Source organism: Piliocolobus tephrosceles, chromosome 7, assembly GCF_002776525.5.
Source record: "Piliocolobus tephrosceles isolate RC106 chromosome 7, ASM277652v3, whole genome shotgun sequence".
In the NCBI taxonomy this organism is placed as follows: domain Eukaryota; kingdom Metazoa; phylum Chordata; class Mammalia; order Primates; family Cercopithecidae; genus Piliocolobus; species Piliocolobus tephrosceles.
This window is the reverse complement of record NC_045440.1, coordinates 25,776,323-25,788,346: the sequence shown is the minus strand read 5'-3', so window position 1 is coordinate 25,788,346 and position 12,024 is coordinate 25,776,323. Positions and strand designations below refer to the sequence as shown.

Here is a 12,024-nt window from a genome sequence, read left to right as displayed (position 1 = left end):
CTCAAAAAAAAAAAAAAAAAAAAAAAAGTTAACAATAATTAAAGCTTGGTGTGTAAGGTAGCAAACAGTGGCACTTTCTTTTAAACTATATTATTTGGCTGTAAAAAACAATCACAATAATGTCCCTTAACAGAGGATTACATACTCCATAGTCTACCTGTTACAAAACCCCATGCAGTCATTAAAAAGAACGAGATAAATCTGTACATGCTGACAAAAAAAATCTGTGCAATATGTATTAAATGAAAAAGCAGCATGATTCCATTTATATGAAAAATTATATGTGTGTGTGTGCTCATACACACATATATTTGCTTAAAAATATTCAAAAATGGTTTTAAAATATTTCAAAAAATGTCTGGGAAATACCAGACTATTAGTAGTAGCTACTAGTAGGTTGTCAGTGGGCAAAGGGGGATTCAGCTTTTTCCTTTACACAACTCAGGACTTTTTTTTTAATAGTAAGCATGAATTACTTCATAATTTCAAAACAAAAACAAAACCTAAACAATAAACTCTGTAACTAATCACCAGCTGTCCCCATGGCCTGAAGGAGCTACTATGTTCTAGAGATTAAGAAAGACTCAACATTTAGGGTGGCATGCGGCTCTCACACCTGTAATCTCAGCAGTTTGGGAGGCTGAGGTGGGAGGATCACTTGACACCAGGACTTGGAGACCAGCCTGGGCAACACAGCAGGAAAAAAAAAAAAAGAGAGAGAGAGAGAGACTCAGGGTTTGAGGGGAAACAAAATAATTTGTGGATGATTTTCAGCCAGGTAAAACTCTGCCTGTAATTTTTCTTTTCCCACATTTTCTCTCTGATCCTTAGTTTCTCATCTGGTTAAATACTTAAACAAAAGGGCTGTTTTATTTTTTTTCCTTTTTTTTTTTTTTTTTTTTTTTTTGCTCAGGTTGGAGTGCAGTAGCGCAATCTCGGCTCACTGCAACCTCCATCTCCCAGGTTCAAGAGATTCTCCTGCCTCAGCCTCCCAAGCAACTGGGATTATAGGCATGCACCACCACGCCTAGCTAACTTTTGTATTTTTAGTAGAGGCGGGGATTCACCATGTCGGCCAGGCTGGTCTTGAACTCGTGACCTCAGGTGATCTGTCTGCCTGCTGAGATTACAGATGTGAGTCACTATGCCCAGCCCAAAAGGGCATTTCTTTTGCCTGAAATCTGCCTCTAGCTTGCTATATGGTTCCAGACACATACATAGGTGCCTGCCACCGAGTCTTCCTCAAAGAAATACAAATACACACGTGCGGTTTAAGGAGGGAGAGAGCAGGGTTCACAGGATATCCTAGGCACGTTCTGGTATGGGGGGCTGAGGGGGTGTAAGTATCCCCCAGGCCAAGTGAGGACTTTGGGAATCCTTAGAATTAAAACATGGAACAGCTCAGCTGAAATGACCCAGCCGATTCCACTGGCCTTCGCTGTCAGAGCTGCCTGGTCTTCATGCTTTCTCACTATACACATGGAAAGCTGTCAACTCTTCTCTGAGAAGGAAAGAAAAACAAGCCTTTTTTGTTTCCAGCAGACTTGGTAGATTCCCAGGCCAAGATTCAGCACATTGGCTAAGGGTTCAAAGAGCTATATCGGAGCTGACTCTAAACTTGGAGTTAATCTAAGCCTCACCCTGCAGTGCTCAGCAGAGTTGAGCCAGAAGTGGGGAAGACAGGGCTGGATGCAGTGGCTCACCCAGCACTTTGGGAAGCTGAGGAGGGTGGATCACCTGAGGTCAGGAGTTCAAGACCAACCTGGTCAACATGGTGAAACCCTGTCTCTATTAAAAATGCAAAAATTAGACAGGCATGGTGGTGGGTGCCTGTAATCCCAGCTACTCGGGAGGCTGAGGCAGGAGAATCGCTTGAACCCGGGAGTTGGAGGTTGCAGTGAGCCGAGATCGTGCCACTGCACTCCAGCCTGGGTGATACAGTGAGACTCTGCCTCAAAAAATAATAATAATAATAAAATAAGTAGGGGAGACAGGTGTACCCACGGTACACACAGAAGGAGTCTTCCTTAGGCTGCCTGGGTCTGGAGCAGCCTCAGTGCTCCTAGGGAGAAGGAGGAGATGTCAGAAATGCCTCCCTCTGGCCAGGGAGGGAGTGGGTTAGGAGGTGGCAGGAAGGAGTAATTCCTAGCACCCACTATGCATCCAAGAGCTGTTCTCCACGTTATTGGCTTTATTTGCTGGAATCAGCTTAAGTTTGACCTGGAGTCAGCTTAAGTTTGAAGCTATTACCTGTTTGAAAACCACCCAAAACCAAGCTTTTGCAGATGAGGAAACCAAGGGTCAGAGATGGGAAGTACCTTTGCCTACTCGTTCCTTAGGGAGTAGGTACCAGGCAGGCTGGCAGGAACCCCTGTGAGTGATTTCTCCTCCAGTCCCAGTTCTGTGCCTGTTGAGTGGTTCCAGTGGCTGGATGCAGCCCAACCTGGTTGCTGGGTATCTTTCTGTGGCCAGATCACTAATTTGAATATCTAACATTTCCCTGCCAAGGCACTTTGTTCTTAAGAACAAAACCATCCCCAAAACTCTCATTGCAGATTTTAAACCCAGCTGCTACAACAGAATAGAGGTACTGATTTTTCCACAATAACTGTTAACAACCTTTGAAACAAAAAACTGTGCCTTGACGAGGGCTGTAATTACTAAGCATCTTTCTCCTAAGGTCACTTTTGCCATCAGGATTTTGAACTTATCCCGATTTGTCCCTCCTCTCTCTGCTTGACTCCCCAGAGCACACAGAACAAAGCCCAAGCTCCCCTCCAGCACAGCTTAGTTGGAGGCATGGGCTTGGGAGTCAAACAAGCCTAGGTCGATATCCTGACCCAGTCATGTACCTGGTCTTGGGCCAGTTGGAGTTAAGCCCTCTGAGCCTCTGTTTGCTTGGCTGAGAAGATAGGAGAGGATTCTTTGTGTTTCTGTGAAGATTAGAACCATGTGGCATATGAGAGCTCAAAACCAGCTGTAGCTGTAACCCACTGACAGATGACTGGATTAAGAGAAGGTGGTCTATACACACCATGGAATAGTATTCAGCCTTAAAAAGGCAGGCAGTTCTGGCCCCTGCTACAACATGGGTGAACCTTGAAGGCATGATGCTAAGTGAAAAAAACTAGTCACAAAAGGACAAATACTGCATGCTTCCACTTATATGAGGTTCCTAGAGGAGTCAAAATCATACAACAGAAAGTAGAATTGTGGCTACCAGGGCTGGGAGGAGGGGAGATGAGGAGTTAGTGTTTAATGGGTGAAGAGCTTCAGTTGGGAAGATGAAAAAGTTCTGGAAGTGGATGTGGTGATGGCTGCACAACAATGTACATGTGCTTAATGCCACAGAGCTGCACACTTACAAACAGGTAACATGGTCAGTTTTACATTACATGTATTTTACCACAATTAAAAGTATTTTAGGCCACGTGCAGTAGCTCACACCTGTAATCCCAGCACTTTGGGAGGCCAAGGCATGTGGATCACCTGAACCCAGGCGTTTGAAACCAGCCTGGTTAACATGGTGAAACCCCATCTCTATATTTTCACGCCTGTAATCCCAGCACTTTGGGAGGCCGAGGCGGATCACGAGGTCAGGAGCTCAAGACCAGTCTGGCCAGTATGGTGAAACCCTGTTTCTACTGAAAATACAAAATAAATAAATAACAACAACCAAAAACAAAAAACTAGCCAGGCGTGGTGGCATGCACCTTAGTCCCAGCTACTCAGGAGGCTGAGGCAGGAGAATTGCTTGAACCTAGGAGGTGGAGGTTGCAGTGAACCGAAATTACACCACTGTACTCCAGCCTGGGCAACAGAGGGAGACTCTGTCTAAAATAAAATAAAATAAAATAAAATAAAATAAAATAAAATAAAAATAAAAAATACACACACAAAAAGTTAGCCAGGTATGGTGGCATGCACCTGTAGTCTCAGCTACTCAGGAGGCTGATATGGGAGGATCATCTGGGCCTGGAGAGGTCGAGGCTGCAGTGAGCTATGATCACACCACTGCACTCTAGCCTGAGTGACACAGCGAGACCCTGTCTCAAAAAAAAAAAAAATTTTTTTTTTAATGGGCTAAATACCGTACGAGGACACAAGGAGAAGAGGACTACCCACAAACCAAGGAGAGAGGCCTCAAGAGAAACCAACTCGACAAATACCCTGATCTTGAACTTCCAGCCTCTAAAACTGTAAGACTATGAATTTCTGTTGTTGAAGCTGCCCAGTCTGTTGAGCTACCTAGCCTTTGTTATAGCAGCCCCAGTAAAGTAATATGCCCTCTACACCACACACCATACCCATAGTCTCACCACTGAGACTGTCTCACACTAATGAAGGACATGGTGCTTTCATTCAGGCCAAAGGAAGCTCGTGGATTCCCACACACCAGGGCTGTGGCACAGCAGGGCACAGGCCTCCCCGTAGGATGTGGCCACGTGGGATGTGACATGTTGAGGTCTCTTCAAAATGCTGCTGGGAGCTTTTGGTGAATGAGTCCAGTTATTGCCTGAATCGCAAAGCTCCTTTCACACAGATGCTGTCTCATTAATGAAAATAATTGTTGGAGAAGAGTTACTCATTGAATCACAAATGGGATGTTGTGGTCTTGCTGGAAATGGTCCCTTCCAAGAGGATAAGAGGTGGAGGCTGGGAGAGGAACGTGGGAGACACTCTCACATTCCTGATTAATTAATTACTTCCATTCCTCTGTCTCTGGAGTGTGCAGGAAACGTCTCTTATTCTCTCTGGATAATTCCCGCAAGTGGATACCCACAGAAGAGGGCAGCTGCAGCAGGGGCACCAGGCCAGGTGACGTTGACTCCTGATGCTGCTCTCAGTGAATTCCAGTTAACGGTGGCAGGGATGCCCCAATACACATATCAGCCACGTCCGGGGGCATCTCTGAAAGGCATCTTCGTGGCACGTATATTAATACCAAGAAACTTCTCAGATTCTTCAGAGCACACGTGGGGCCTGCTGCAGGACTCTTTGACCCTGGTGCCATAATCACCAGCCTTTCAGCCAGAGAACCAGGAGGGGTGGCTCTGCCTGAGCACTGAGCCCCCAAACTCTGCAACTGCAGAGACACCGGAGAAGCCATCCCCCCAGGGTACAACATCCCCGGGCCCTTCACCACCCAAACACACACGGAAATGTGCCATTGCCTGGGAAGGACCAGCTGGGCACGGCAGCCGGTTTCACCTGAGCCCATTTGTAAAACTGTTTCTGACTAATGCCACATAAAATTAAAGGGGACACAGATAAAGCAAACAAGAAGGAGACAGGCAGGGGAAAGGCAAACACGAATGCTCCCGTTGTTGCCCTTGGTGCCACACTTACTGGTTCTTGGAAATAGAGCTGGTAATCAAATACTGGGTTGGCTTTGATACTCTCCAAAGGGTGCACGTTGGGATTTGCCGGTATGAAGGGAGTATTCAAACTGGCCACCGCCCTACAGAAATAAGAGGCAGCAAGACATAGCCCTGTAAGAAGGCAGTCTTATAAGAGCCAGAAAGGACTTTGAAGTTCAAAACTGAAGCTCAGAGTGGGAACATTCTATGCACAAGGTCATACACTAGCAGTGAATGGGAGAATGGGATCAGAACATTAGAACTCAGGATTTTCGATTCCTAGTTCAGTGCTTTTTTTTTTCCCCCACTAAACTGCAGTAGTTCTCACCAACTTGCCTTAGACACATAGGAACATGCACACACACACACACACACACACACACACACACACACACAGTACACACACTACACATACTATAGCAACCCTGAGTAGAATATGGAGACATGAATCTCTCTCTAGTTTTAAAATATGCATTCATTTTTTTCCTCCCTTTATTCACTCATTGTGTCTCTTCTGGATTGAGCATAATTCTATGGTATATACTAGAGGAGAGAAATGTAAAATGAATAAAAATATTGTTTTTTCTCAAGGAGCTCATTATAATTTAATAAGGAAAAACAGAAAAACACACAATGACCTTATGAGATGACTATGACATGAGCCATAGAACAGCACAAAATGGCATGGGAGTTGGAAGGAGATAAGAAATTCCTGAACTGGGTGTCATGGAGGACCCTGTGGAAAAGGGAGCATTTGAACTTGGTTTTTCAGAATGGGGAGAGTTGGGGAGGGGAACAAGGCCTGGGAGGGGAACAACATGAGGTAGCCTAAGCAAATTCTCGAAGGGGGCAAAGCTTGCAGCTGTGTTCAATGGAGCACAGAGTCAGAATGGCTAGAAGCCAAGCATGGAGTGGGATATGTTGGAAAATAACAACAGAAAGGCAGTAGGGAGCCTAGATATGAAGGGCCCTGAGTCTGAATTTAATGCTGTAAGAACCAAGAAAACCATGAGGGCTTCTCGGAAGAAGGGAGGGTGGATTCGAGTTGCAGTCAGGATGATTAATCCAGCCCTTAGAGACCACGTGGACACAGAGGGAGAGGTCAGGAAGATTAATCAAGCACTGATAGACCATATGGACACAGAGAGGTTAGAAGCCAGGAATCCAGCCAGTAGACCACTGACTTATCACCTGAAGATGGAATAGGATGCTAACAAAAGGAATAGAAAACATGGACAGGCGTAGTTGTCTCATGCCTGTAATCCCAGCACTTTGGGTGGATCACTTGAGGCCAGGAGTTCTAGACCAGCCTGGCCAACGTGGTGAAGCCTCGTCTCTACTAAAAATACAAAATTTAGCCAGGCATGTTGGTGCACGCCTGTGGTCCCAGCTACTCGGGAGGCTGAGGCAGGAGAATCACTTGAACCCAGGAGGCAGAGCTTGTAGCTACACTCCAGCCTGGGCAACAGAGTGAGACTCTGTCTCAAAAAAAAAGGAATAGAAAAGGGGATGAATTTGAGGGGCAAATACAGCTCATTGCTATCTTTCCTTTTGTTCACTTTAACCAGTATGTCGTGCAGTCTGTAGGGTCACTTTTTGGTGAACCCAATTCTTAAGAATCAAGCTCTTATTTCCACTTTGAATGAGAGAGGGGACAGAGAAAGAGAGAGGGAGAAGCTAGAATATACTACGTACCCACAGGAAATTTTTAAAAAACATTTAAAAAGCTGGAGAGATGAACACAACAATAGCACGAAAACTTTAACAATATTTTAGGAAACATTTGATTCTTTTTATTCTTTGATATAATCCTATCATTTGAGCCAGGAGTGAAGCAGAACAAAGTTTCCTGGTAGTTCCAATCTCGGAAACTTAGCCAAATACAAAATAACTGGGTTAGTTAGGGAAATTCAGATGGCAGCTGAGGATGATGTTTCTTTAACTTGCTAAGATCAGAGGCTGAAATGGGAAGTCAGACAGGTTTAACTGCAGCTCACCAGCTCAAACGGCCCAAGAGACTACAGAGTCTCTGGGCCCAAAACCTGCCATCTGATAGCTCTCACTCAAGCCATGAAATGCTGGTCTAAGAATGATTATGAATGAAATGGTGGGGACCATGACATGCTGGGCTCACTGGACAATTGCACAGCATTTTCTGGTTGTGGAGTCAGGCAGGAGTTACCATCACCACTTTGTGGTTGAGAAAGCCCAAGCCTAAGAAGCGCAGTGATGTGTCACACAGCCGATCAGGGCAGACTGAAGGCCACACTTTCTGATTCTCAGTCCAGAACTGAAGACACACCTGTTGTACCCCTCAAGCTCAGCCATTATCCTCCTGCACTCCCACTGGCCACTCGGGCCCTGAATTACCTGTCCCATTGCCTGTAAGTGGAACAGGTGCTGCTTCCTAACACATTAGCTCATTAGGCCTTTTTTTTTTCTGAAACGGAGTTTCACTCTTGTCGCCCAGGCTGGAGTGTGGCACTCACTAACCACCTGAACACACACGGAAATGTGCCATTGCCTGGGAAGGACCAGCGGGGCACGGCAGTCAGTTTCACCTGAGCCCATTTGTAAAACTGTTTCTGACTAACGCCATACAAAATTAAAGGGGACACAGATAAAGCAAACGAGAAGGAGATAGGCAGGGGAAAGGCAAACATGAATGCTCCCGTTGTCGCCCTTGGTGCCACACTTACTAGTTCTTGGAAGTAGAGCTGGTAATCAAATACCGGGTTGGCTTTGATACTCTCCAAAGGGGACACGATGGGATTTATTATTATTATTCTTATTATTGTTAATATTATTATTATTATTTGAGACAGAGTCTCACTGTATCACCCAGGCTGGAGTACAGTGGCACGATCTCGGCTCACTGCACCCTCCACCTCCTGGGTTCAAGCGATTCTCCTGCCTCAGCCTCCAGAGTAGCTGGGATTACAGGTACCCACCACCATGCCCGGCTACTTTTTGTATTTTTAGTAGAGACGGGGTTTCACCATGTTGACCAGGTTGGTTTCGAACTCCTGACCTCAGGTGATCCACCCACCTCAGCTTCCCAAAGTGCTGGGATTACAGGCGTGAGCTACCACGCCCGGCTAGGCCCTCTTTTCAATGTGTCACCAGACACTAAAGAGTGAAGACATCACCTTCCCAGATTACCTACTTGTTTTTGAGAAGTTTTCTAGGGTTAAAGGTCTGAGGAACAATTCTCACAGGAGCCCAAGTCCAGCCTTCCCCAAATCCTTATTGCCTAAAGCCCAATTACCTCACTCTCTCGGGGTAGAAGAGAGCCATGTACCACACCAGCATACCTCCCCAGTCATGGCCAATGAACACTGCTTGAGAGAGGCCCTAGAGAAGGAAAAAGAAGGGAGACAAACGTGAGGAGGTTTCTGGAGTGGGGTGCTGAGAGGTTCAGCCCTCAGCCAGCCCCTTGACACCAGAGCCTCCTCCTCCTCCAACCCACAGCAGCTCTCCAAATGCCCACTCTTCAAACCTCTCCTCCCTCCACCAGCCACAGACCCTCAACACAAATAGCCAGCCTTTTACATCTGCTTAGGAGACCGAGGCCACAGGCCATGGGTTCCTTGTCCCTCTCTACCTTCTCTCAAATCAAATTTTCCTTCATCTTTTCTCCTTTTTCCTCTCTTCTATCTTAAAAGAACTATAACTTACCTCTTCATGTTAAAAGTACGTCTTTTATCAAATGATTATGCTTCTACTTCCCAAAACCCTACTGTTTTTGGAAGCTCTCCTCCCTTAAACAACCATTAAAAGTCCCAAAGCATCTTTAATCTCTCTTTTTTTGCTGCCGGTACTGACAATGACAACATCAACTCCTTTTCATGGAGCAGCTATAGCCACATGTCGCTTAACAAGGGAGACACATTCTCAGAAATGTCAGGTGGTTTCGTCATACAAACATCACAGAGCAAAACCTAGATAGCAGAGCCTATCCACACCTCCCTCCACACTGACTCCACTGGTAGCCACCACAGAGTCACTCTCTTAACAATAAGGGACACCCTTCTAGACAGAAGACTGTACAGAGTCAGGACTGGATGGCCACTCTGGGCCATGCCCTGTTCCCTGTCCCCGTCACACACAAGAGTTCCAAACCTAATCCCAGGAAACTGAGAATCTGCAGAGGGCAGGGACCATGATATCCTCACAGTCTCTTTCCTGCCGTGTCAGGCACAGCACCCTGCTGGTGAATCAGAGGTCAGCGTCCTAGATCCTCTCTGACTCCCACATCCAATTAAGAGGCCCTAAGTCCCACAGCTCCACAGTCCTTCCCTGTCCTCCACTGCTGCTGTCCTGGCTGAGCCTGACCCCTCCGCCGTCCATTCTGCCCCCCTGACCTCACCTGGGGAAGGGGAGGCTGTTATACCATGCAGTCTTGGAAGCGTACTCTGCAAAAGCACATTCTCAGCTCACCACTGCTGATTTGCTTTCATTTGGTATCATTGAGTTTGACATTCCTGACAATGTCAAAAGCAAGCAGTAGGTTCTAGGAGTTTCAGAAGGGATGAAAGTTTAGAGAGATGGGAAATATTAGCCTATGGGGTGTTTTCCAAACTTCTCTACCTGATACTCAAGGCTGTCCTCCCTGGTCCCATTCCCTGGAACCTGCCCTTCATTAAAGGACAAAGAAACGAGCTAATCTCCTCCTTGCTCTTTGCCATCTGTTTCTGTGATTTTCTCTGCCCATGTCCACTCTGCCCTCAACTGCCCCCAAATGTGCCCTCCCTGCCTGTGCACCTCTGCTCGAGGCTGACGCCTTTTCTTTAATTATCCAGGTCCCAAAGGAATTCTCCAAAGATAATCAGTTCAAAATAATGACTTACCAGTTTATCCAGGAAGGTTACCATCTCCTAAGAAAGAAGACACACACAGGCAAAATCAGCAACTGCACCCGCCTGCCTCAGCCTTTATGATGGGCTGAACTGTGTCCTCCCCAAAACTGCTGTGTTGAAGTCCTAAACCCCAGGGCCTCAGAATGGGATTGTTGAAGATACAGCCTTTAAAGGGGTGATTAAGGTAAAATGAGATTATCTGGATGGGCCCTAATCCAATGTGTCTGGAGTCCTTATAAGAAGAGGAGATTAGGCCGGGCACAGTGGCTCAAGGCTGTAATCCCAGCACTTTGGGAGGCCGAGGTGGGCGGATCACAAGGTCAAGAGATCGAGACCATCCTGGCCAACATGGTGAAACCTCACCTCTACTAAAAATACAAAAATTAGCTGGGCGTGGTGGTGCAAGCCTATAGTCCCAGATACTCGGGACGCTGAGGCAGGAGAATCACTTGAACCTGGGAGGCAGAGGTTGCAGTGAGCCGAGATCGCACCAGCCTGGACACTCCATCTCAAAAACAAACAAACAAACAAAAAAACCCCAAAAATTAGCCAGGCATGGTGGCAGGCACCTGTAATCCCAGCTCCTCAGGAGGCTGAGGCAGAAGAATCGCTTGAATCAGGAGGAGGAGGTTGCAGTGAGCCGAGATTGTGCCACCATACTCTAACCTGGGTGACAGATCAAGACTCTGTCTCAAAAAAAAAAAGAAGAAGAAGAAGAGGAAGAGATTAGGCTGGGCGCAGTGGCTCACACCTCTAATCCTAGCACTTTGGGAGGCCGAGGCAGGAGGACCCCTTGAGCCCAGAAGTTGGAGACCAGCCTGGGAAATATAGGGAGACCCTGTCTCATATTTAAAAAAAAAAGAAAGAAACGAAAAGAGAAGAGGAGGAGATTAGGACACAGACACCCACAAAGGGACGAACATATAAGGACACAGGAAGAAGGCAGTATCTACAACCCCAGGAGAGGCCTCAGGAGAACCAACTCTGCTGACACCTTGATTTTGGACTTCCAGCCTCCAAAACTGTGAGAAAACAAACATCTATTGTTGAAGCTGCCTGGTCTGTGACACTTTGTTACAGCAGCCAGGCTGAGCAGTGCAGCCATCCATCATTCAGCAGCCTTCATGACATCACCCTTCCCTTCCTTCCTAGCATCCTCTCAGGAACCAAGCTGACTCCAAACACGCACAGTGAATTATTCAGTGTACACCAATACATATCCCTAACTATCCCATCACCATTGTAAGACAGCAAGCCTGGGCTCTTCCCTGGAGGGGGATGGAAGACAGCTGCCCTGTAGAGCTTGACCCCATGCTACTGCAGGGGAGCAGTGAGAGGCTTGTTCCATCCCGGGGACAACACATTCCTGCCCCCACCACCCACTGTCCTGACACAGAAACTGGCTTCTTTTGCTGAGCATCATCTTTTGAGGGTTCATTCCTGCTGAAGCTTGCACCAGCACGTCATTCCTCTGTACAGCCGAACAGTGTCCCACTGTAGGGATGGGCCACATTTTATTTATCCATTCATCAGCTGATGGACATGTGGGTTGTCTCCATTTCTGGCTGTTAGGAATAATGCTGCTGTGAACATTTGTATCTGGGTTTTTTTTTTGTGGACATATGTCATTGATTTTCTTGGGTAAATACCTAGCTGTGGATGTACTCATGATTTTCAAAGTTGGAACAGGAGGATGGGAGCACCATCTTGTTTGTTTTTGGTAAAAGGACTTTCTTCAAGAGACCAGTTCTCCTAAGTGACCCAATGTGCCTGTCTCAAGAATGGATTTTGATGGAAATAAGCAA

The 12,024-nt window shown here is 46.5% G+C and overlaps 1 protein-coding gene across 2 annotated transcripts in view; it reads right to left on the bottom strand.

Moving 5' to 3' along the window:
* Nucleotides 1-12,024, bottom strand: part of EPHX2 (epoxide hydrolase 2) — a 57,372-nt gene that overhangs the window by 14,256 nt on the left and 31,092 nt on the right. For both annotated transcript variants that reach the window (XM_023216789.2, XM_023216790.2), the window contains 3 exons: nucleotides 10,211-10,237; nucleotides 8,629-8,714; nucleotides 5,350-5,461 (listed from right to left, as the gene is read on the bottom strand). In XM_023216789.2, the coding sequence (XP_023072557.1) occupies nucleotides 5,350-5,461; nucleotides 8,629-8,714; nucleotides 10,211-10,237 (225 nt within the window). The remainder of the gene's footprint in view (nucleotides 1-5,349; nucleotides 5,462-8,628; nucleotides 8,715-10,210; nucleotides 10,238-12,024) is intronic.